At 35.0% G+C, this 26,938-nt stretch overlaps 4 protein-coding genes across 5 annotated transcripts; 1 reads left to right on the plus strand and 3 right to left on the minus strand.

Annotated features, from left to right (window-relative positions):
• LOC18611505 (F-box protein CPR30) lies at nt 3,510-4,013 on the minus strand. Its single transcript, XM_018116888.1, has one exon. It carries the CDS (start codon nt 4,011-4,013, stop codon nt 3,510-3,512), a length of 504 nt encoding a protein of 167 aa, XP_017972377.1.
• On the plus strand, nt 8,333-9,402 carry LOC18611507. Its single transcript, XM_007047789.2, has one exon. It carries the CDS (start codon nt 8,645-8,647, stop codon nt 9,272-9,274), a length of 630 nt encoding a protein of 209 aa, XP_007047851.2. The 5' UTR covers nt 8,333-8,644; the 3' UTR covers nt 9,275-9,402.
• LOC18611506 (ATP-dependent RNA helicase DEAH11, chloroplastic) lies at nt 9,443-17,842 on the minus strand. Its single transcript, XM_007047787.2, has 3 exons — nt 16,432-17,842; nt 12,605-15,743; nt 9,443-10,819 (listed from the first exon to the last, which is right to left on the minus strand). The coding sequence occupies exons 1-3, from the start codon at nt 17,353-17,355 to the stop codon at nt 9,606-9,608; spliced, it is 5,277 nt and encodes a 1,758-aa protein (XP_007047849.2). The 5' UTR covers nt 17,356-17,842; the 3' UTR covers nt 9,443-9,605.
• On the minus strand, nt 18,128-23,920 carry LOC18611508 (bifunctional riboflavin biosynthesis protein RIBA 1, chloroplastic). 2 transcript variants are annotated; one of them, XM_007047790.2, is made up of 8 exons: nt 23,726-23,920; nt 22,893-23,271; nt 22,595-22,816; nt 22,089-22,411; nt 21,256-21,385; nt 19,655-19,951; nt 19,027-19,264; nt 18,128-18,507 (listed from the first exon to the last, which is right to left on the minus strand). In XM_007047790.2, exons 1-7 carry the CDS (start codon nt 23,773-23,775, stop codon nt 19,031-19,033), a joined length of 1,635 nt encoding a protein of 544 aa, XP_007047852.2. In that variant the 5' UTR covers nt 23,776-23,920; the 3' UTR covers nt 18,128-18,507; nt 19,027-19,030. The 2 variants fall into 2 exon arrangements, with proteins under 2 accessions (XP_007047852.2, XP_007047856.2); XM_007047794.2 differs by having other exon boundaries at nt 22,893-23,225; nt 23,726-23,841.

Genomic DNA, 26,938 nt, shown 5'->3' on the forward strand with positions numbered 1-26,938 from the left:
TACAAGTGATAAAAATAATGAATTAAAAATTATTAATAAATATCCCTTAAACGAACAAGTTAGTAATCTTAGAGAATTAGATGATGATGAAATACTAGAACAAGAAGTTAATGAAGAGATTCAAAATGATCATAGAAATCATGATGAAGAGGATCAACCTAATAATTTAAATGATTGCAATCCTAAAAATATTTATGATCCAAGTCAATGGACAAATATGGACACAAATTTAAGAGATTTATTAGTAGAAAAAGGTCCAATTAAAGTTAATGATTTAGATTTTCCCAATGATGAGTTTTCAAGACATTTTTCTGTTACATACTATATTCAAAAGTTGGCAAATGGGGAGACATATGAAAGAAGATGGTTAGTTTATTCGAAAGACTTAGATAGAGTATTTTGTTTTTGTTGTAAATTGTTTAATTTGGCTTCTAGTACAAGTAAATTAGCTAATGTTGGCACCAAAGATTGGAGAAACCTTGTGCTAAGCTTAAGAGTCATGAAATGAGTAATGAGCATATTACTAATATGAGTTCTTGGATTGATTTAGAAATGAGATTATTGAAAAATAAAACAATTGATGAAAGTGTTCAAGAACAAATAAAAAGATATGAAGAACATTGGAAAAAAGTATTAACAAGAATTCTTGCTGTAATAAAAACTCTTGGTAAAAATAATTTGGCTTTTCGTGGGAAAAATGAAAAGATCTATCAAGAAAGTAATGGAAATTTTTAAAGTCTAATTGAAATGATTGCAGAATTTGATCCAGTGATGCAAGAACATATTCGACGCATTAAAGACAATAAAATTCATACTCATTACCTTGGACATAAAATACAAAATGAATTGATAAATTTGTTAGCAAGTGAAATTAGAAATAAAATTATTAAAAACCTTATAGAAGCAAAATATTTTTCAATAATACTTGATTGCACTCCAGATGTAAGTCATCAAGAGCAAATGTCTTTTATATTACGATGTGTTAATATTTCATCAAGTCCAATTAAAGTTATGGAGTATTTTTTTGAATTCTTAAAAGTAGATGATACAACTGGAAAATGTCTCTTTGATGTCATTGTGGATGAAATAAAAAATATTGGGCTTGATATTAATAATTTAAGAGGACAAGGATACGATAATGGATCTCATATGAAGGGCAAGCAACAAGGAGTGCAAAAAAGAATTTTAGACTTAAATCCTAGATCCTTTTATACACCATGTGGTTGTCATAATCTAAATTTAGTACTTTGTGACATGGTAAATTCTTGCACTAAAGCTATATCATTTTTTGGAGTGGTACAACGAATATATTCACTATTTTCTTTTTCTACCAATCGATGAAAAATTTTACAAGACAATATATCTAATCTAACTCTTAAATCATTGTCACAAACACGTTGGGAAAGTCGTGTTGAAAGTGTTAAAGCAATAAGATTCCAAGCTCCACAAATAAGAGATGCTTTATTGAAATTAGCAGAAGTCAGTGAAGATCCTAAAACTAAAAGTGAAGCTAATTGCTTAGCAACATATGAGCTTGAAAATTTTGAGTTTTTGTTGGGCATGACTATTTGGTATGATATATTGTTTGCTGTTAACTCTATTAGCAAAAATTTGCAATCAAAAGATATGTGTATTGATGTTGGTATAGAACAATTAAAAGGTCTTCTTTCTTTTTTTGAAAAATATAGAGAAAATAGATTTGCATCTGCTATGATTTCTTCTAAAGAAATTGCATCTGAAATGAATATAGAACCTAAATTTTGTGATACACGAATTATTCGTAGGAAAAAACAATTTGATGAGAATGTTGATAATGAAATAACTACATTTCTTGAAGAATCATTTAGAATTGATTACTTCTTGTATATTGTAGATCAAGCAATTTTTTCACTTCAAAGTAGATTTGAACAATTTAATATATATAAAAATATTTTTGGTTTTTTATTTAGTGGTAAAAAGTTGAAGTCATTAGATGATAATAGTTTGAAAGAATATTGCCTTAATCTTAAATGTTCCTTAAAATATAACAACTATTCTGATATTGATGATTTAGATTTATTTTTAGAGTTAAAAATTTTAAAAGAAATTATACAGGTAAAAAACAGTCCAATTGACATACTTAATCATATAAGAAGAATCGATTCTTTTCCAAATGCGTATATTGCTTTTAGAATAATGTTAACAATTCCAGTAAGTTTTTCAGAACTAAAATCAATAAAATCTTATTTAAGATCAACAATGTCTTAAGAAAGATTAAATGGATTGGCTATATTATCAATTGAAAAAGAAATATTAGAAGAACTTAATTATAAAAGTTTAATTAAAAATTTTGCATCTTAAAAAACTAAAAAAATAAAATTTTAATTATTTTTTTTAATTTCAAGAAGAAAAGTCTCATTTGAATATTTCGCTTTTAAGCCTTTGAACTTATTGAGTTGCCCCTGTCTAACCACATAGGATGTGGAAACAATTCTCGCTTCCTCAATATATACAATGTTTATCTTTTGATTTTGGAAGTGATCATCTTCTTCGATAATATAAATACTATAATTATATCAGTAAAGTTTAAATTTGGTAACCTTGTAAACCCAATTTATTCCTTAATAGAAAAACATACTCATATTCTTCAAATAAAAGAAAAGAAAGGGTTAATGCATTGTATGTTGCTGGATATATATCTATTATAAAGAATAGATAAGGAGCAAAAATCTTAAGCCAATATTCCGTCATCTGCTTCTCCCATCTTTAATCTTATTTACTCTATGATAGAGTCATCAAGTTTAATGAGACTTTCCATACAAATCTCCACAAGAAAGGCTTTACAATTCTTCAACTGAGGAAGGTCGACGTCTTTAAACTTCTTTTCCTCTAATAAGCCAAAGGCCTCAAAAAGTATAGATGGAGTCGAAGATATCCTTCCTTGGAAACTATACAACTTCCTCCAAGACTCTTTCACCCCATAATCCTTCATCATCCATATCTTAATGTTGATTAAAATCAGTACATTGATGTTACGAATGGCCTCTTTAGTCGGGCGCTTCAGTGTATGCTACAGCTATCCACAAAATCGCATGAGCATGAGTAATGGGTTCCTTTGGTCAAAAATGTAGTTGAGAGAATGCAAACAACCATCAGTGGCATGAATTCGAAAAACAAGTTTGCCAATAAAAAATCAATGGTTTTAATCTTATAATAATTGGAAAGGGAATAAATTTGTACACAATAATATAAAAATTCAGTGAAACATTAATTTTTATACGCATTGTATAAATTAATGTGTAACTATTGATTGAACCAATTTTTAATATTCAATTCATAATTTTTTTAGTTCGGAAACAAATCTAAAAGATCTTTAAAATGATGGATATAGATTTTTGAAACTTGATCAAACATTTACAAGTATTCATGATTCGACATATTACAAATGTTCTTTTATCCTTAAATATCTATGATAAAGAATAGATCAAGAGTAAAAATCTTGCATCTCTTTCTCCCATCTTTAATCTTGTTTACTCTACGGTAGGATCACCAAGTTTAATGAGACTTTCCCCACAAATCTCCACAAAAAAGGCATTAATATTCTTCCACTGAGGAAGGTCGACGTCCTTGACTTTCTTCTCTTTTAGATCATACCATAAAAGAGATAGGCCATTCCGGTCTAATAGAAGTTGGTCACCATTCCTTGAATAAGTCAAAGGCCTCAAGCCATATAGGCTAGGAGTTGAATATATCCCTCCTTGGAAACTATACAGCATCGTCCAAGACTCTTTCACCCCATAATCCTTCATCATCCATATATTAATTGTATCGTTGAAATGAGTGGCAATTGCACAAAGACATCCTTGTAAAGCCCCCACAACCACATCATATGTTTTATTTTCCATGTTGTCCAGCAGCTCTATTAGGCCATAATTCTCAGTTTCAACATCAAAGGCAATGATGCTTCTAGGATATCCCCATATTTTCTCTTTAATTGCATTCCAATGTAAAGCTCCACAAACAAATGTACCCATTACTGAAGGATAACAAAAGTAGTAAGGGATTTCTTCACCCCTTCTCCATGTATTTGTTTTCAGACTGTAAATTTTTGCTTCACTTATAAGTGTATCAGTTAATGAGTCGACCTCCTGCACAACTTTTACGATCTTGTAATCATCATTGATTGTATCATATCCAAAACCATAGAAGTCTGAAATCTTTCACCATGCGTCTCTTTCTTTCCACGACTTATTCAGTATGATTTTATAATCCCTTGTTGAGATGTTCCACAACACGATTGTCATACTGTTGATTAAGCAAACTAATCCATTGCATGAACCAAAAAGTAGAACATCTATACCACCTTCATCACATCCACTAAGATGCTTCAATGAGTGATCGATTGTTGTGGGGTTGTTGAAATTGATGCCATCGAAATTTGTAGAGAGGAATTTATCTGATCTTATTTCTTTAATTATGATGTTGACTTTGGTTTCCACTGATTGCCTATGATGGAGTTTGATGAAATAAAGATCATTGATTAAGGAATACCATTCCTTTGAAACGCTCTTGAAACGGAGAAGAGACTTGAGAGGAAGCCGACTCAATATGCTGCTCACCGCATCCATCGGAATTCCACAATTGGACATGATTGTCGCAAGTCGATCATTTTCGAGGACTGCAAACAAAAAATAATGAAAATTAATTATAGCACAAGCTTGTAATTACTACTATATATATACTTTTATTAGCTAAATCCTACATGGAATAAGAGATCTAGTTTAATTAAGTGTACAAGAGACCTAAATTAAAACTCTTATCTCTTATAGATCCAATTAACCGCTTTATGACGATTTGTTCCTTTTCTTCAAATTTATTTTTGATTATAATAATATTACTTCTTTCACAAGTAAACATGGCACTTAATCATATTGAATTTACACCCTTTTCATACAAAATCAACCAAATATTGGTATGGAAATTTATTGTCTCGCTTTTAATTACTATGTTCTGTATCAAGACAACCACCACTGTCCCCTACCAACAGTTTAAATTCCCCTTAAAAAAGCCATGCAATTCAGACAGTAACAGAAAATAACGATCACCATAATTAATTTCAAACAAAATAAGTAAATAGGAAGGGAAAATGAAATTAAAAGCAAACGATACAACAATCCAATACCCTGAGACAATAATAATTAATAATTAAAGAAGAGATATTGTGTAAAGAAGTAAAAGCCTAACCTGTTGATGAGCGAGTAAGACGGTTCAAATAAACAGAGGAGGGAAACGGCTTTCATAGTAAAAGGAGCAAGCCCAGGCGTTTGCCCCGTTTGCTTGTTTAATTCGAACTCGAAGTAAACCCGTTTACTTCTTCTATTAGAACTTGGTACCTGTGACTATTCTCTCAGCGGCTACAAAAGTAAAAGCCCTGCCAACAAGGTTTTAGGCAATTACAAAACCAAGTTGCATATTATATTACATGGCAAGTTCCGGACGAGAATTATTAGTGGGTTTATGTTTTGCTTAACCATGCTCTAAGGGAACCAGCCAAAGCTATCATGCATCCTATGTGACCATTAGCTGGTATTCGATTTTAATTAACAGGATTAATTAGAGCAATTAAGAATTAAGATAAACCATAATGTAAATTACTTAGTTTAATACTATATAAGACAGAATTAGAATGAAGCATTTGGAAAACCCCCAATTTAATATAAATCAAAATTATCAAAATAAACTTTAGGCAAATAGGATTATTTAATATTCGTACTCTTTTAGCTCTTTTGGCAAATTGGTACAGCTTTTCTTTGACAAAATTTGAACTCTAAAAATCGAATCTACAATGAACTAACTAATAACATGCATGTTTAATATGCTTTTCCAAGTAATCTTTTGATTAATTATTCAACAACATTAATTATAAATGCCTAGATCTCAACAAACTTCATTGTCTTTTGAGAGTTAATATTGCATATATCAAATAAAGGCTCCAACTTCCAAACTCCATATATGGCCTTTTCAGTACGTTGAAAGTTGAAACAATGTCAACGAGAAGATTGATACTTTGTTGCAGCTCGAAAGTTGGTTTTTCTGCTGGAACCAGCCAAGGATTTCAACCTTACCTTAAATCAAGATGCAACCATCAGCCAAGTTTCATAATCAAGCATGGATTTTTGGCCCTTGGCGTTGGCTTGGGATGTTCATGTTAAACAATATATTCATTTTTGGTTGATATGTAGGATTAAGATTTTGTGCAACTCTATTGAATCTGGAGCTTCGAGTTCACCTCGTGCCTTTTCCAATTCCTGGTATAGTAAGCAATAAAAACAGCACTGTGCTTCTTTTCCTTGTTCTGTAATAATGCTTATAATCTTCAACTGTTGGCTGCACAATATATTAAACAGCAAAAGCTGGGTGCTGGAATTGTTACTGTCAGCGGTGCTATCGTTTCGGAAGCACAAATGGGGACCCTTACAAGCGATAAAAAGTAAGTTCTAAACCACTTCTTTTATCAGTTCTGATATCAAGAAAGGGGTAATTAGGCCTGGATTACATGTTGGCAATGAGGCAACCATGCTTTTTATTGCTGTTGCATGACATTTCTTAGAAAATTTTTGGTGGATTTTTGGAAAAGGTGGACAGAGTTGTAGAAACTGTTGAATGTGTGGTGGAGGTAATGGAGAAGGTGGCAGAGGAGGTGGAGAAGGTAGCAGATAAAGTTGCTGATACACTTCCGGAAACGGAAAGCTTCATTCAAACCATAGCCAAAGAAACCGCCAAGGATGCTCGTATAGCAGAAGAGCTAATTCAAAAGGTTTTACTATACTTCACAAAAATGCCCAAGCACCCTTTTTTTTTCCTGCTAATTTCCTTTCCTTGTGGCATTAGTCTTTTGTATACTGATTTGAACTTCTTAATTTCCGATCCTGATGGCTGCCTGCATGGATTTTTCCCTTTCCCCTTGTGCAAGCCATAAGAAAGAGTTGATCAGTTCTTCGATATAATTGCATGGAATTTTGGACTTTCAATTTCAAGATTGATTAATTTGATCGTCTGTGGAAGTTTTTCAATATTGAGTTGAGTTCATGGATTATCTTGGCTAAAAAAATGCAGATGATGTGGAAAAGGAAGTCATTCAATCCTTGATTGAACCAGTCAAAAACCAAGTGGATAAAGTGGGTGAAGATGCCAACAAAGCAAAATAGATTTTATATGTCAAAGCAAAAACCCAACCAGTTTGTGCAATTTTTTATGCTTGGATACAGAAGAGACAGTTGGAGATTGTTGTATTTTGCTTCTGAATGAAATTCATATTGTATATAGTCATTAATTCATGGAAAAATTGTTCTAAAAGTAATAAATATGCATGACAAGAGTGATTCATTGATTTGGTGCTGACTTGTTTAACAAATAATAAGTATCTGCCAAACTTTCAAGAACACTGCTTAATTTGCCCAACAAATTCTTTAATTGATGGCAATAACATTAGTACATTACCCCCTTTTTTTCTGTTGGGGAGATCCAAGCAATAGCCATGGGAGAATGATGCTTTTGCTACCACCATGTACTTTCTCATCTTACTTCCTAGACTTGGGTATTGATTTTTTGAGTTGTATTTTAACCACAACAAGTGCTGTTCTTTATGTAAATATAAACAAATTTCTTAAAGCCTAATATACCAAAATTTCCTTAAAACCCTAAGCCTAAAACTAAACCCACCAAGGCCCAATTCATAAACACACATGATATTACTCTGATGATAAAAAAAAATTACAGATTTGATTTTTTTTTTCCTGGAAATTTTTGTTCTTTTTGTATATAAAAACAATTGTTATCCAACTTATATCACCCGTGAGGAAATATTTGGTGACATCATGATTTTGGTCAGTACTTGATGAATCAGGCATGCCTGCTACCTCACATTTAACAACATCTCTTGGTTATTGCAAACAGAGAGATGTTTGATGTTTCTCTTGGTTTTGGCTGTCTCCAAACTAGATGAGGTGCAGAGATCATTGTAACAGTTCTTTTGGGTTACGAAACCTTTCATTTTCGTAACTTTTGGGCAATTGGTTTATCTTCATTATCAATCTAATGCTAGTTTAATTTAATTGGAAATACCTTTGGGACGTGATTAAACAACCAAAAAATAGAATCCTTGTAAAACACTACTAGGCACTGGGAGGGTCAGTTTTAGACACAAACTAGGCATATATTAATTTTATGGATGTTATTATTTATTTTTGTGATAAAAGAAGAGTAGAACAATGAAAAAGCTTGTAGCTTAATTTCAACAGGAGAATAGAAATTAATGCTATAAACTTTCCCAGCAATCCTTCTTTAATAGTCAATTATATATATTCTTGGAGAAAAGGTAGAGTGGGGACTTCTGCGACCACACAAAAAAGGGACCCAAAATCACCCGATAGCCTACTTTGTAGCTTCAGTCTAAGCACGCAAGAAACGAATTTCCAATATAAAAAGATATCTATAAAAGCATTAATCCCCTCGCAAACTTCACCGTTACTTGCGCTAGTGTCTCTCTTTCACCAACCCCTTTTCGTTCTTCTACCCCTTGACACGCCTTTTCTTCCAAATTCTGATCTATACCGATTCAAGGAGAAGCACCCGGGGATTGATCGAGGTTTGTTGTACTGCAAACATGGAGCCATCAGCAATAGCCAGACAGGTGCAGAACCATCAGAAGTTGAATTCCAGGGTTGCTAAAGAGAATGATATGATGTTAGGGACTCTTATTTCTCAAAAGTCTGGTATTGATTTAATGCAAAACTGTGATCTCCCTCCACCTCTCAAGGTCTTTACAGGGTTGGATAAGGCGGTTGCTTTGTCGATGAATAGAGTTTGCAGCACTGGACGAGAGACTGATAAAGACGATCATGAGCTTCTGGTATTTAGAAATGAAGGTGAGGATGACAAGTTGGAGCTTTTGAAGGCGTTGAGATTGTCTCAAACGCGTGCGAGGGAAGCAGAAAAGAAGGCAGCAGGCTTGGCTAAGGAGAGGGAGCGTATATCGAATGCCTTTGTGAAGGATTCGTTGCAGTTGTTCGCTTATCGGCAGTGGGTGAGATTGCTTGAGATTCAAGTCTCAAAGCTGCAATCCCAGTTGCTAAAGCAAGAGAAGCGCTGTTGTGACAAACCAGAAGGGAAAAGATTGCTGCCAGAGGGAAATGAGGGGGGAAATGGGGATGAGATGTCATGGTTTGTTGCTTTCGCGGTTTGCCTTGGTATTGCCAGTGTGGGTTTTGCATTTGGTTATGGATATTTGCTCTGAATGCTATTGTATCAGTAGTCATAGGAGAACCTTTATCCAAAATCAAACAGCGAAAGTAGGAAACGGGTATATTTGTCGAGTTTTATCGGATAATATAATCCCATTTGGAAAGACAATCCTTTTCTGCACAAACTTCTACGATGCAGCTTTTATAATAACATCTTAACATGCAGGAACCTCGAGTAAATGTGATACGGTTTAAAATTATTTACACGAGTCCGTATCGGCAGGCAAGATGTGTGTATGGCCCTGTACATGTGGCTCTATTAGTATTTACATGGGTTATTGTAACAGAAAACCTACGACTAAAAATGTGGGAAATGGGTTATAATTAGATGATAGCCATGTGAACAGCCCTCAAGTGGCCATAACAATCATCACTGCTACTAAAGAACTCCAAACAGACCCAGCAAACATGCCTCCCACACTTACATTCCACATGGTTGCAACCATCGATTTTCTCAACCGTATATCCACAGACTGGGCAAGTTTTCACCTGCTCTTTTCCTTTACACCACTCTTTCAAAGATGAATCTGGATCTTCCTTGAACTCCTTGTACTTCTCACACGACAGATATGGATGATACTCCAGGTGACACTTAATACAGGTCTCTGCATAACATGCTCCACAGACAAAAGGCTCACCAAAAGTCTCAGGATCAGCAACACGATACACTGATGGGCAATCAGGAGATGGGCAAAATCTATAGGTGCCCCTACTGGACGCAACAAATGCCCCTAAAGAAGCCCTAAAGAGTTCCTCTAACTTCTCCGTTGACAGGAGAGACTTCAAATCAGTAAGCAATATGGGAGCTTTACAACCTTGGTAGGCACAGCATATCGGAAAACTATCCAAGTTTTTGATGGCAGACTCACACTGCTCTACCAAACACAAACGACAGAAGAAATGGGAACAACCTTCAAGCTGGTAGCCATCTTCAACTTCACACAAGCAAATGGGGCAGGTAACCTCACTATCAGATCTCTCAGCTAAATGTTTACCTGTCTCCACGATTTCAAGAACAATCTCTTCTACCTTCCTCTTCATCTCTTTGTCACCACGAATTGAAATAACATGATGCCTGGTGCTAAGAGCAAACTCAGCCCCAGGTATCTTCTCTTTGAGCCCATGGAGGTCTGGCCCGAATTTCTTTACCACTTCCTTCATCAGGTCAGGAGGCAGACCCCGACCACGAAGTTTCACCTCAAGCTGCTTGCTCTCATGGTACAATAAAAGGGATTGAATCAATTTTTGCTGGGCTACAGCAGCATTATCTGGAGAGCCAAAGATTCTTATATTGAGAGAATGCCTGTCAAAAAAAATGTAGGTTCCTGTCTCTTGCTGCAATGATCTCATCAGATTGATGCCATCTCTAGAGAACAGATGCTGCAGTATGGAAGGAGTGAGGCTGGCATGTTTTATGGTCTTACCATTCATCAGCTCTTCCACAGGCCTTCTCAACTCTGCCACGGTTTTGGTGGCATTGGCAGATATTCTCACCCGATAGGAACCATTTCCATTTGCCTCTAGGTAGCAACCTGCACCTGTAAAAAATATAATTTATGCCCATCAGCACTTGGCAATTTAAGAGAACATGAAAACTCCTTATAATCAAACTGCTGAAATACTTAGTCAAATATGTCAACATGAGGATATGCAGCCTTTAGTCTATACCGATATTGGAAGGAAGAGTTTGTCTGCAACCAGCTCAAACTCTCCACTTAGTATTTTGAGTTGAAGTCTTATCCAACTGGAAAGTTATTTTCCACTGTAATCCCACTTCTGTACAACACAAAACTGTCACCCTCCTAATATTTCTCTCCAACATCCCTGTTTCTTTTGGCCAAGATAACAACTTCATTGATCAGAAAATCTAGGACGAGAAGAGAAGCAGGTACAGGCAAAAGGAGCCGAAAACTATAGAGATAACTAAATTAGTGCTCAAGAAATCAGCTTACAGAAAAACTTTTTCCTCATCTTTAAGAAGATATATTCTAATCTTTTATATGCTAAAATTCACCTCTTCATTAATTTTTTGTATCACCCATATGCTGCAAAACTAACTATCTATAGTGCAGTATTAATAGTTTAAAATCAGGATAACTATACTAAGAATCCTTAAAGTTTATAAGAATGTGCAATCAAGTATTATAATTTTGAAAATGACCTATTAAATCATTCAACTTATACAAATTATGGTGATTGAGTACTTCTGTCAGTGACCTTTAATAAGAGTGAGAGCAAAATTTGACATGTAACTATCAGCTTTTGTTTTGGTTGTCACCTATATGGCACATTATGGACAGACATTTGTTTCCTTTCTTTCTTTTCTTTTTTCTTTTTTTTTCCCATTTCTTCTTTATATATTTCCCACTCTCTTTTCCAATTAGCTTTAACTGTCTCCTTCTTTCCAACTTGACAGTACTTTTTTAAATTTTCTTTTCTCCTTTTATCACCAATCCTTATAATTTAACTTCACTGTAAAACACGTTTCTTATTCTAGAATAGTGTAAAGATAACAATAATTAATGCCTCCATTCCTAATTCTTTATCTTGATAATAAATAAAAGTAATAACTTATAAATGAAAGCAACCAAATGCTATGTTAAATTTCAATAGAAAGTAAGAAACAAACACTGCCACAAAGGGGGAAAAAATGAAAGAGAAATGGCCTGAATCAATATCTTGATATCATCCATAAAATCCCAAGATTTCAGAAATGGTGAGCATGTGTTTCTTTTCCATTACTGTAAAATCCTGAATCAATATCTCTCAATGTGCTGTCATAATGGAAAGAAAAGATATAGAGATAAAATCTAAATTAGATCTAATGTTTCTTTTCTATTCCATTATATGCCCTAGTGCCAAATGCATGAAATGATTTGACATTGGTGAGGAGAGGTGGCAAGAGAGAGCAAGAGGGGGATTATTGAAAGAGATTGTGAGATTCTGAGCCTCTGAGAAGCAGGCAAGAAGGAAAAAAAGAAAAAAAGAAAAAATGATGACACATATATCTTAGTCAACCCACCAATGGTGACATGAATGACAAGTGGTTTAAAAAAATTCAATAGATGGCCATATAAATTATAATAATGACATGTTGGCTTTGCCATTATGGTTTTAGATACATAGTTAACAGACTTCCACCATTAGAAATTGAATGTATTTAGGACTTAATTGGTCATTTGCAAACTTACAAGCCTTATTGCACATTCATGCAAACTTTTAGGACTTAATAGAGTAATTACCCCTCTAATATTTTTAACATACACATGAATGCTAGACAGGAAATAGAAAAAAAAATAATAATGTTATGCCAGTATGAGTACCTTTTAGATGTCTGAAGCTTGCTAGTAAAGAATCCAGTTGCTTCCTAATAACAGCATAGACAGATGAAGAGCAGGATATAGAGCTATGAAACAGTTGCTGGCACCTTATCTTCTGCCATGACAGACATCCAGGTAATACTTTCCCCTCTAGCTGTTCTAAAGCTTTTGCAGCCTCCAAATGTAATCTTCCATCAAAGGTGATCAAGGCTTTCATGAAACTCTCCTTTGGCTCAGGCTGGAAAACCTGAACCCAGCAACAATTTGCATGGGGATTCCTTTTAGGCATAAAGGGGGATATTTCTCTGTGGAGTGCCTCTTCACAAGCACTACATGTCGGATTTTCCACAGCATCTCCTCTCACCAGGAAAAAATCATGGATTTTCCTTTTTGTTGCTGTCTGTAGTTCATCCCAAACTTCAGCTTCAGAAAGCTCTTTATCAATTCCGTATATCACTATGGCATCAACAGATTTCCTGCTAACTTCACAGCGAACATTTTTTCCCCCTATTACCAGACTAGAGAAATCATCAATAATGAAACCAATATCAAGCAGATCACATTTAACGATCCCAAACCCTTTACTCGGCCTACGAGGCCAACAAACTTTTGCTTTGACAGCAGGGAATGAGAACATCTTATGATCAGCTCCAAACGATGTCCGTGAAGGAAGTACCTTCAATGCAGAGCCAGCAAAGTCAACACCATCCAGCTCAGCAGCTTTTCTGGCAGCATCAGGATTTAGGAACGTTATCTTGCCCCATTTTTCCTTGTCATCGCTCTCATGTCCACTGGCTTGAGATTTATGGACAGAACAAATACTGCCATTAGAATATTTCTCAAACAACATCAAAAGCTCCTTATCTTCAAGGTCATTCACATTTGAATGAAATACATCAAGAGTCAGACATCTCTTATCAACTTCAAGATGCTTAATCTCAGCACCGGCTCCAAAAAGTGCCATAGATGGTGAGGCACCCTGTCCATGAAATAAACATTTCTCCATGCATTCATTAAGTAACCATTTCCTTTCACATTCCAGCACCTCATTTACAAAGGCCAGAACCTTCTGCATGTCCATTGATGAAGCAAACAGCAGAATCTCATTCTGATCAACATTGACTTCAACACCAATCCGTTCATCCATACAGGCAGTCCTAAGCCGTGATACAAGAGATCGAAGATTATGGTTGGATTTGCCACAGAATTTTTTTAGTAGCGTACTACCAAAACCAGTCATTGCCTTCACTTGCAACTTTCGGCTTTCCATCCTAGATGCATCAAACAGGGGCGGAGGATCAAGAGTTGCTAAAGATTCAAAATCAAAAGCAGTTACACAAACCAAATACTGATTAGTTATTGATAAGAGTTCACCAAAAACAACCCAACTCGGCTTCTGACCAAATATCAGCAATGAACATGAAGGGTGTAGCTGAACATGTTGTCCAGTCAATGCCACCTGATAACCAAGTTGGTCGTATCCAGAATACATGGCCACATTTTCAGCGAGGGAAGAAAGTATTATCGCCTTCAAAAATTTATCATGCTCAGTAGACTTATGAGGATCCCATAACAAAAAACTTGGAATAATAACAGAAAGTTCCTTTTGCAGACAAATTTCCAATTCGGTGACTGTGTCTTGGCACCTCCGCATTGATTTAGCATTTATACTGTTTTCCCAGCACCATTTGTTTTTCCTGTTGTGCGGGAGAGCCTCCCATTCCTTGTACACCGAAAGCAGCGTAAAGAGATCACCATTCTGGTGGCAAAATTGCACCTTAAGGCAATCAGCTTTTACCTTATCACCTTCATTACCCACCCTGCAAAATATGCTACTGGCATTTGCCATAACAGCAGCAAGAACAAGGCCCTCTCTACGCAGGCGACAATGAAAGCAACTGAGAATCAGCTTACCGAGACGAGGCTCAATCCCCAATTTTACCAAGTACCGTCCGTCATCAGTTAATTCAAGAACACCATTCTTTTGAACAATGGCTCCCAACTGGATAAGATTCCTAATTGCCATGTCAATGGCTTTTGAACTAGGTGCATCAACAAAATCAAAACTCTGAACATTCTTGATTCCCAAAGCAAGGATCCTCAGAACTGCAACACCAAGATGAACTCTGCGAATCTCAGGCTCCTGATTAGGAGGCATCAACTCAAAATTGTTAGCTGTGTATAGTCTGTAGCATCTTCCTGGTTCTGTCCTCCCAGCACGACCAGCCCGTTGATTAGCAGAACTCTGGCTGATCCAGCACACTCTAAGAACATTCATTCCAGTGCCAGGTTCAAATTTACTCTCCTTCACCATACCAGAATCAATCACATACTTGACCCCAGGAATTGTAAGTGACGTCTCTGCGATATTTGTTGCAAATACAACTTTTCGTTTCCCAGGGTAATTCTGGAAAACATGAAACTGCTCTTCAAAGGATAGCTTCCCATGCAATGGTAATGCAACTGCATTTGAAGCTTCAAAATTATCACAAGCCCATTCTACTTCCATCTGGGAAGTCAAAAAGGCAAGAATAGTCCCCTCTTTCTCTGTTTTGTGAACCTCAGCAGCCATCCTCGTGACATCAGAAACATATGAAGCAACCATACTGGAGCCAGAAGTTCCCTCAGTTGCACAAGGAACATATTTAATATCAACAGAAAAGTGTCTCCCCATCACATGAAAGATTCCACAACCAAAAAAGTAGTCTGAGAGTTGATTTGCATTAGCCGTTGCAGACATTATTACAAGCCTTAACTCAAGTCTTCGACAAAGTAAATCTTTAACCAATGCCAAAAGCAGATCGGTGTTCAAACTTCTTTCATGGGCCTCATCAACAATGATGCAAGAAATCCCTGACAAATTCCTATCATTCATATAATGCTGGAGTAAACAGTGGTCCGTCATATATATTACCTTCGAATCAAACTGCTGAGCAGATGAAAATGTTGGATAACATACAACTGAATTATCATCATAACATCCAATGCTTTCTTCTCTAACTCTTTCTGCTAATGAGATAGCAGCAATCTTTCGTGGCTGAGTACAGACAATTGACTCATTAGCAGCAATTGCTGAATCAGTAAGAAACTGGACCAGCTGTGTGCTCTTTCCTGAACCAGTCTCTCCAATCAATACCATTATCTGTGCATTTAATACTTATAAGAGAAACCCAGGAAAAAAACACCATACTATAACTAAATTTAAACAATAAAGTAACACAAGAACAAAATAAATAAAAGAGCAAAGAGAATTTCCTAATCATCCTGCAGTTACTATCTACTACTGCATGGGAAGATAAAAAGAATCTGTTTTTTCAGGTTGATAATACCTTAATTTGTTGCAGGCCTCACTTATTAATTGGTTCTAAATTTCTTTATTTGCAACTAAATGAACACCTGACATATATATATATATATATAAACAAAATCATGGAAATTTTCAATAAACACAGTCAATGTTAAGATAATAATCCTTTACAAGGCAAGTATAAACACTTACTTTGTAAGCTTTTAACCTCTATTGCACTTGGAAAGTAATTAAACCTACCTTTCAAGTTTTTAAATTCTAAATTTCACTGTCAATATATTTGATGATAATCTTTAAATGAACATGTTTCAAGCATAAAAACCTCCTTTTCATATTTTCTTGAACTCCACCACACATGGCAAGTACATGAACAACTTTTCAAGTTTTGCATCACCGAGGTTTTAAACAGCAATGCCAATACACATAAGATAATAATCTGAATCCACCTTCCAAAATAAATCACAAAACCCAAAAAAGGAGCTGAATACACAATAAATAAAGGAGTGAGAAATAAATTTTTCACCTGTTCACCATGTATTCTAGTGAGAATCTCTTGCCTATGAGCATAAATAGGCAAACCATCTTCCAACCTCCTGCATTCCCTCAAAATCAGCCTATGAATTCTCTCCCAATCAAGCTCTCCGTCAAACCTGAAAACCTCCACACCATCCCCTTCTTCCACATTCCCGATTACCCCATCTTCCAGACACCCCAACAAACTCCTCATCCCTCCCTTAAACTCCTTCAACCGCTTTGAAATCATCGACCTCTCCGCCATCAAACCTTTCTTCTTGTCATTCAACTCAAAAAACCGTCCCCTCGAACAATGCCGCTTACCCGTGTGTGCTGACACGTCAGCAATCTCATCGGATTTTTCCTCGATCTTTTCCTTCCATTTTTTAACCAACTCCCCTTCCATCAATCCCTTTATATGGTTCGAAAAAAGGGTTTTAAGGTTTTGTTTGAGTTCCACCATGTCAGAAGCCACACGGACGTTGCAAATAAGGTTGGGAGTAAAATGGTGGGACCCATCAAGGCGGGAACGCCAGAGAGACAGAATTGAAGAGAGGGTGTGGATCCATTCCCGGAAAAACAGGGAAGCGGCGGTTTTTCCGGTGGGGTGAATTCGGGAATTTTCGGGGGCTGGGTTGAGTTGGGAAATTAAAGTTTGGAGGTCGTTGGGTTTAGCGGGGGAGGAGGAGGAAGAGTCGACGAGGAGTAGAATTGTGAAGTTTGGGCGGCCGAGGATATTGGAATTGGTGGAAGCAACGGCAGTGGGTCGTGGCGGAGCGTAGGGGCGACGGTATTGGTTATTGACTGGCTGAAAATTGGGTCCTGGTTGGTGGTTGCTTTGGTAATTGTGAGGGTGGTGCTGTTGGTGGTAGGGTTTATGGCCACCGGCCGGCGGCTGGTGGCGGTGGTTAGAGGAAGAAGAGAAGTCTTTCATGGCATAGAGAAAATTAAAAAAATAAAAAAGAGGCAAAAAGAAAGTTATTATTCGCTTTGGGCTGTTTTGGAGGCCTTTTTTTTTTTTTTCTCTATTTCGTGGAGTTTGGAGAGAAGAAGAGAGTGAATCTGATAGACAAATAAATAAAAGAAAACTGGAGACTTGTGTGATTTTTTTACTAGGGCTTAGAATTTTGGGTTTTTCTCCTTCAAAAGAGAAGTTTGGAGCAAATGGGAATTACGAGACAGCCGAGGATGATGATGATAATTTGGCTTTGGCAATGGCAATAACAAGATAATCAGGTTGGTCGGACATGTCATTTTAAGAACTTGAAGAGGACTTGGAAAGTAAGTTGGGGCGCTTTAACAATGAATCGGATGCCCCTCCCCCTTTTTTCCTACCACTCTCAACTTAACCCTTAAGCCACTTCAAATTTTCCTCTTCTTCTCTTTCTTTTTATTATACACCACAAAGCTCTTTCCATATACTACCAACTAAGTTCGCTAAGTGCTGATCTTTTATATTTGAATTTTCCAAAATTACCATTAAAACATAAATTTTAATGATATGTTTTGCCCAAGAAAATTGAATAGTCACTCACTTTCCTTTTATGATATTATTTATTTCGTCATATAATCATTTTTCAAAATGATTATTTCTAGAGTCAGACAGATCAAAATAGTCATTATCGACTCTCTTCTCCAAATGACTACTCTATTTAAACTATTGAAATAATATATAAAAATGATTTAATAGAATTATCCTAAATCAATTTCAAAAATTCTTAACATAAATAAGATAAATTTGCCTTCAAATAGTATCACACGTGAATGACATTAAACTTTGTACAACACCACCACTTCAAATTTTCTTTTAAATTATTAAAAAAAGTAAAAGTTGAAATCATAATTAATGGGAAAAATATTGAACAAGCCTATTAGCATTGATTAAAGTTTTATTAACAGATAATTTTTATATTAAGTCTCTGTTTCTTCAACCTTTTTCCACCCAATATTTGTTGACCAGAAGCTATGGAAAGCATGACTTGCTCACTGAGTCTCTAGTCCTGCTGAAACTTCGTACGCACTCTTGGGAGGCAAACAAATTTCCGGATGATTACGTGGCCTTATAAGAAACATCCCCTCGTCAAAACTGAATGATGAACCGTGGAAGATTAGAAATTAGAAAACAAAATAACAAAAAGGTTAAAGGAACTCTTTTTTTTGTTTTAATAAAAAGTAAAATATAAAGGGAAAAAAAAAGAAAATATGTGATTTTATGTATATATATATATATATATATATATAGAAAAATAAAAGTAAATTTAAAAAAATATCTAAGGAGATGATGCAGTTTTCTCTTGCAATCAGAAAAATAAATTAGAACTTTATACCCCACAGCCTTTGATTCTTAATTTGCTTGATGATATAATATTTACACTTCCATAGCAATAATAAAATTAAAAACAAAAAAAAAGAAAGCATTTACATGGTATAGATATGGTGAACCTGAACCAGGATTTTCAACATGATTAGGTTCCTTATTATAAAATTTTAAAATTAAATAGCAAATCAAAATTCAATGCCAGTGTCAAAGCATCACCCGAATATGTTGTTATCCAGCATAACTACTTGACATACCAACTCAAGCAAAGAGGATATCAAAACAGACCTGCTTATGTCTCGAATATGTCATTAGAGGAGGTGTTACTGGTCGAATTAATATCTGAACCATAAATATGCCCCATTTTTGCACGTTTTGTCTGCAAGTATCTTTTGTTCTGCTTCGTTATTGGGGTCAATAATGGAACCCTGCCTGCAATGGCCAAACCATAACCTTTAAGCCCAATATACTTAGCAGGATTGTTTGTCATCAGCCTCATTGTATGAACACCCAGATCCCGTAGTATCTGCAGCAGATAGATTCATAAAATCAGCCATGTAGTTGATGCAAAAGGTCAGTATATCATATGCTACAGGCATAAAAACAGGGTCAAACTTTGATTCCAAATGCACTAATGGAGCTTCTTACAGCATGAAATACGATGTTACAAATATCTGCGACTGACAACATTTTAAATTACATTAAAGGTTGCACAATTCCACCAATGACAAATGCCCATAGTTTCACTAGAGTAAATTTGCCTAGTTAGCAATGATCATTTCCAACTGAAGGGTGATTCATTATCTGATGCCTTCTGAAATAATAGAACATTTAACTTAAGGGGTAACATGAGTAATTCTATTAAATACAGAAGCAATGCATAAATAATACCTGACAAATTGCTAAAAAAACATACCTGTGCACCAATACCATATTCTCGAGAATCAACAGGTAACCCAAGCTCCTCATTGGCCTCAACTGTATCACGTCCATCATCTTGTAGGTTGTAAGCACGGAGCTTGTGGCCCAAACCAATGCCTCTACCTTCATGTCCACGAAGATACACCAATACACCCTGCCCAGCCGCCTCAATTTGCTTCATTGCTAGTGCCAGCTGGTTCCCACAATCACATCTGGCTGACCCAAATATGTCACCAGTGAGGCACTCAGAATGTACCCTCACAAGAATATCTTGCCCATCGCCAATTTCACCCTGCAGGTACCACAATCCAGTCAATTCCCTACTACATCAGCAGATCTACCCAGTCTGATAAAGTTTTTTGCATACAACGGACTAGCCACACTTTTCCTCCAAAAAGAAGGTCCCAGTTAAAATTCCCCCCTCCCCAATAAACTATTATAAGAAATTACAAGAGGAAAAAAAAAGCTTAGAATAAGTAAAGTGCATTGGGAAACAATTAAATAATGATATAAAATATGATCCTTGAACTTAGATTGAAGCCTTAAACTAAATCAAGACAACATGCTGCAAAGGCCTCCACCTTTTTGACTAATGTGGGAAAAAGAGTCTCTTTATCCTTCAGGCACATTTAAATCCTGATCAGGACATGCATATTTAGAGTCTATTCTATCATTCACACTATTATTGAAAGCCGTAGCTGTTCCCAACTTCCAAAACACATCTTATCTGGATTACTAAAACCCCAAATCGCGTGCGTTTACTAGATTTTTAAAAATTCCAAAACCAGGGTATCCTACAAGAATATAGGTGGCTTCATTATTGACTATCTACATTGTATAAGTAGGCTCAAAAGCTTTTCTGAATTTCATTGTACTATTTATTTCTCTCTTTCAAGCCTGTGTGCCTAATGCATTCACATACAAAGAATTTTGCCAGGCCTTACAAAATCCAAATATTAATTAAGACTAATGCTACCCAAGAACCATGTCCTAAGCTCTGATTTCATCACTTAAAACAAAAATAGTATTATTGGGGCAGAGTAAAATTTTCTGTGTGATACGAGGTCCACAAAAAGAAGGCATGTAATCTAGCATAACCAGCTGATCAACTCAAGTCACCATGCTATAACTTGCAAAAGGACTCACAAATGCCGTCTGGAAGTATATCTGCTCAGCAACGCTTTTATAAAGTAGTAAAACATGTTTTATGACTGTAGCAACAAAAACAAGTGCAGATGGCAGAGGTTTTTTTTTTTTATCATTGAGGGAGGGGAGATTCGAATCCTACTCTTTAGGTAAGGGAATCATGCACCAACCAATGAGCCAAATGCTCGGATGCAGTGCAGATGGTAGAGTTAAGCACAAAAATGACCAATATCATAGAAAGTCAGCACATACGAGTGCATCACTGAAGAGCACAATGCACGCCATATAGCTTCTAACAATATACCCAAGCACAAATTAATGCTACAACATCAAGAATATCCTTGAATTCCCAGCTTTAAAAACTGGTTGTTTAGCATTGGTGTTGCCTACTGAATATTAAAAAGAAACAGATGAAGATGGTGTGCATGCTAACTCAAATAAATTGCTTACTTTAACCATCGCAATGTGCTCAATCCCATCTAGCAATGACCTATAACAGTATGCTTTAAATGGGCCCCACATTGTGGGTATCAGTGCAGCAGCAGCCAGCTCCACCAGCCTATCTCTTTTCCTCCTATATCTGCCAAATATTATAATATAAATAACTTCAGAAAATGGATTAATTTTGTTAGTCTATAAATGAAAAAAAAAAAACAGATGAGTTATGATGTTGATGATTAGATGTTCCTTAAAAGCTATGTTGCTCAGACCCAGATACAAAAGTGGGTCTGCATTTCAACATGTGTATGTTCACCTTCTAAATTTTCCCTTCTATTTGTATAGTCATACCCTTATAAGATGTCCGCTTTGAGATGTTGAATATGTTTCCAACACTAGTGCTTCAGGAAATGAAAGAGTCAGTAACAAAGCAAAGACATAGTTGGAAGAACTTACAAAAACAAGCAACATTAATTGATGGCTAAGCCTTTTATTTCTTCTCTTTTAGTTTTTCCTCATTTTTGGGCTCACACCCATAGACCATTCCCAACAGGGCTGAAACATAGGATGGGAGTCGTACTAACTCTACAACGTCTATCTTCTTTCTTCTCTTTTAGTACATCTAGGACCAGAGGTATGTGATGGTATTAAGCAGCAGGTTCTGATTTCTCCCTTTTTTCTTCCCCCCTTCATGTAGGAGAGGGCAAACTGGGCAATTCAGTTTACAAACTAGTTTGCAGCCCGTATACCTATCCTTTAGCTTGAAGAGACTCAAGCAGTGAGAAAAGCAATAAAACCTTAACAATAACACCAGCATTCTCTATGAAAAGGGCTCATCAGTATACCTGATTAGATCAGCAATAGAAATAATCTTCAGTTTTTCTGCCTGTGCAAATTCACGAAGCTTTGGCAACCTAGCCATGGAACCATCATCATCCACAATCTCACATAAAACTGCAACAGGTTCTAGCCCAGCTAATACAGCAAGATCAACAGAAGCTTCAGTGTGCCCAGCTCTTTTCAGAACCCCTCCCTCCCTGTACTTCAAAGGAAAAATATGACCTGGGCGATTGAAATCTTCAGGATTTGACTCTTTCGATGCCAAAGCCAGCACTGTTGTAGCTCTATCACGAGCAGAGACACCTGTTGTTGTACCATGCTTTGCATCCTGCATGCGACCATTGCAGTTGATGTCAAAACAAGGATACAAAAAAACTTAAAATTTATAGAAAGCAAGGAAAAGACCAAACAAGAATTCACCATTAGAATGAAAGTTCTCACACCAACTTGCAATTTGACAATACAAAAGCTGTAGCTTTCACATGTATTCCAAATAAAGAAGAGAACATACCACTGATACAGTGAATGCTGTACAAAGTTTTTCCTCATTCTCCTTCTGGGTCACCATTAATGGTAGTTCCAACCTCTCCAAGTCTTCAGCTTTCATGCTCACACAAACAATTCCAGTTCCATGCTTGACAATAAAGGCCATGGCCTCAGGTGTTACCAATGGCGCTGCCATTATCAGATCACCCTCATTTTCTCTATCTTCATCATCTACAACAATCACTAACTGAAAACTTTCCTTGATTAGCAATCTATAATCCTTATAAAAGATTATCAGACATGTATTTAGGGCAATGGCAAACCTTTCCTTGACGAATATCTTCAATGGCTTCCGGGATGGAAGCAAATCCTTCTGTAGGATGATCCAGGTCGTATTCATCAGAAGAGAAGCCTCTAGTCATAGGAGTTATTTCAGCCGCAAGTGTTCCAAAACCTATAGCATCAGGTTGTATCTCAATCCCAGTTGGCTGGTCAACAAGTCCATTGACAAAACCAGTTTTCCCAGTAACAGCTCCATTACTATTAGGATAAGATAGGACATCCCCTTCTCCAGATACCAATGCAGCGCTAACTTTACCAGCACCCTTGAAACTCAAACCCAGCTTTCTAGTCCAAATGCTAGAAAACAAAACAGGCTGGCACCCATTTGCTGTATTAATAGGATTCGAACCATTGTACCCTCTAAATAAAACAGAAGAAAAGGAAAAAAAAATTCATATATACTTAAACCACTAGAATTCTAGAATAATAACACATAAAATTATAAAAGAATCTTGCTAAGTAGTGACTTAAGAGTACTTATCAAAGTTTTAGTATTCGAAAAATATTTTTCTTCAATGTACAAGAAATCATTACATTCAATTCATAGTAGACTATCGCATTTCCTTAAATTTCACTTAACAAATACCTGTAGAACACTCAATTAACATTTTCAAGTAATAATTAAAATGAAGAAAAATTATCTGTCTTTATGTCAATTACCGAGATATACCAAGACTTATTAAGGACACCACTAAAGTAACATTTTTTAATCAAAAAATTACAGATTAAGCATAATTAGAAAAGTCTCCTAAAAAATGATAAAATCATGGAAGCGCGGAAAAGATTAAGGCAAAAGAAAAAAAAATGAACTTACTGGAAACGGGCGAGAGCCATTGAGGAAAATTTGAGATTGATGGAAGCCATTAATAGTAATACAAAGGGAGTTTCAGCTTTATCGGCCCCCCATAGCCACCGCCACCGCCATCACCCCAAAAACAAAAAGAGTCGAGAGAGAGAGGAAAAGCGCTGGGATTTGTGTGGATGAATCTAATTCTCAGCTGACGTGGCTTCTTGGAAGCAGAATTTTGGGTTTAGCTTTTCGATTTCAGCTTTTCTTTTTATTCCCTATTTCTCGTATCCTTGTCCGTTTCTTCTCATTTCTGTTATGTCATCACGTCTTAAGCACGTGCTTATGACTCTGTAATCCTTTTCTTTAAATATAATTAAAAACATCGGAAATTAAACGTACTTTGCACCTTCGCCACTTGAAAATTGAAAACCAGCTCCCCTTTTTGGTGAAACTGATGGTTCTTCCTCCAACGGCAAACGAACGCCGATCATTGCTGCTGCCAATCACGATCATCGGCGGGAAAATCCTGCAAGCTTCAGCTCTCTCTCCAGTCACCAGAGCAGAACTCCTCCAACTCAGTTGTCATTTTGATCGTGAGCCTCTAATTTTTGTCAGTTGTTTCGTGTTTTTCTTTTTTTTTTTACTAGTTTAAGTCATTGCTCGTCAAATTGTTACTATATTGTTTAAAGAAACATTTCTATCCCAAGAAAAAAATTGGGAAAAGTTACTATTAAACACGAAAATTAAGAAAATCTTTGTCATATTTCATACATATTACTTTGTTTTGGACCCAGGGGCAGAGCGTCCCTTTATCATGGGCGGCCATGGCCCCCAAAATTTTTAAAATTTTTTATATATTATATATTTTGTAATGACTTTTTAAAATAATTTTTTATTAAATAATTAATATAATTAAAAAAATAATAAAATAACGTTACAAACTTCATTCAATTTTATTCAAATTTTTTAAGTTTTTCACTCAATTTTTTTTTTGTCTTTATATTATAAAATTACAAAAAAAAAATTATTTAATTTTTTATTTATATATTTTTTTAATTTTATTCTATTTATTCATATATTTTAAGTTTCTATAGATTTTTTTTAATTTCTATCAATCATCAATTATTTTTTTATTATATAGATTCTATTTTCTACTTATCATATTTTTTTCTATTACGTAAATTTTATTTTAATAATTTTAATTTTTAAAAATTAAAAAAGTATTATATATGTAATTTTCAAATATAAGTTCTAGCATTGCATTATTAATTATTGTTTAAAATTTCATCAATATATTATTTTTTATTAATCTTCATTATATAAAAAAAATTATCTTGAATATATATTTTTAATGTGTTTTACGTTTTATATTTAGTTGAAAAAAAATTATCTTGAGTATAAAAAAATTATTAATTATATATATCGTATTTAACTATTTATATTTTATGAATTATAATTTAATATTTAGTATTATAAGCTTAAATATAATAACATAAAAATATTAGATGTTGACTGCATTAATTTTTTAGTTGTTTATATTAAAAAAGATAAAATTTCAAAATAAAATAAATAATAACTTTTTTACAAATAATTTAATTATTTATATTAAGAAAAATATTAGCATGTTAAATAAAACTTTCCTAGAGTACTATTATAAGTTTTTTTTATTTCTTTTGATTTACATATTATATAAAATTATTATTTATTATAAATTTTTTAGATTATTAATGGTTAAGTTCAATATATTAATTTTAAAATTTTTTAATTTTTATTTTTTTTCACCTTTGACTCTTTGAAAAAAAATTAACGAGCTCCACACCCCTGTGTGGACCTATACTATAGGAATTATAATTTGCTTCAAAACACTTTAAAAAAAACAAAGAAGTACTATGGAGTTTCCTTTTAAGAATAAGAGAAACTTAGAAACAGAGAAGATTGTCAACTTTTCGCTTGGGAATGGGAATAGTTAACCGTTTCATAAGATCTTTTCTCCCAATTGATTTGTAGGTGAACGTGAACTTCTCATAATGGAGCGATTGAATAATATTGGGCCTTACTTTTGGGCCTCTGTTTAACCAAATGTCTCGAATCTCGATATCTTAGTTTGGAGTACATTGTCGATTTTAAGCTTTTACTAATAATTTGAGTATTCTAACACTTGTGTGCAGTATTATTTCATAAGTAATTATATTCAATATTCAAATTTTAAGATCTTTAAATTAAAATTTTCAATTTATAGTGTTTGAAATGTCCCATTTTGAGGATGTTATCAGTTGTTCTTGTGGCATTAATGTTGTAACCATTCGACCAACCGCTTCCACTTCTCATCCTCTAGAACTTAAAGAAGGTACATCAGAACATAATGTTGTGTGCCTTAGAAGACACAAAATGGAAATGTTTATTGTTTATGCTTTTCTTTATTTGGTTTCCTTTGATGACAGCACAATCACTGTTTTGAAACTATATGAATATATATATAGAGAGAGAGTGAGAGAGAGAGTCAAGATTTGTGATTTTGGTACCCTTCCATTTCTAGAGGTCAAAAGTCATTTGCATTGCTCCGGATAACTGGTAAATCCATTGAGTTTAGATGGGTTGGTTGGCTCCTAGGACTTAATCATCCTCGACTGCTTGCTGATATTGTAGGTCTCTTCAAGATGAAAATGGATAATTGGGTTGAAACCTTTAGTTTATATATTTTATGCGTTAGCTAATTTAACTTTTGACAGGCTTTTAAAACCTCGTGTGTTCATACGGTGCCCTTTTTTTTACCATAGTTGTAGAATAAGTTTTTTGATTGATTAAAAATGTATACAAAACTACATATGTCATTTTTATCAATGCATCCTAGACTTCTAGGCGTACCTCCTGCTTAAAATAATTAATTATCAGTTTTCAGTTTTTCTATCTAGAGCGGTCACAGTACTTGTTATGAGATTGCTTAACTACTTTCTTGATTGCTGAAGAATGAAGATTAGCAATTAGTAGGTCATTATTGGGAAATGCATCTTTGATCTTGGAGCTGAAGTACTATTGCCTAGGAGAGTTTTTGTCCCATCCTTGAACTTTCTAGTTCTATTTGCATTTAGTTGGATAATTTCAAGCAATATATAAAAATTCATGGAGAGCACTGTTATAAAACACACCATCTTACACAGATAGAAATAAATAGTATTTGGAAATTGCATTGTGTTTCTGTTTGTTATCCTTAACAAACAGACTCGGCCATTATTTGGT

The sequence above is a fragment of the Theobroma cacao genome, chromosome 1, assembly GCF_000208745.1.
Source record: "Theobroma cacao cultivar B97-61/B2 chromosome 1, Criollo_cocoa_genome_V2, whole genome shotgun sequence".
Classification (NCBI taxonomy): Eukaryota; Viridiplantae; Streptophyta; class Magnoliopsida; order Malvales; family Malvaceae; genus Theobroma; species Theobroma cacao.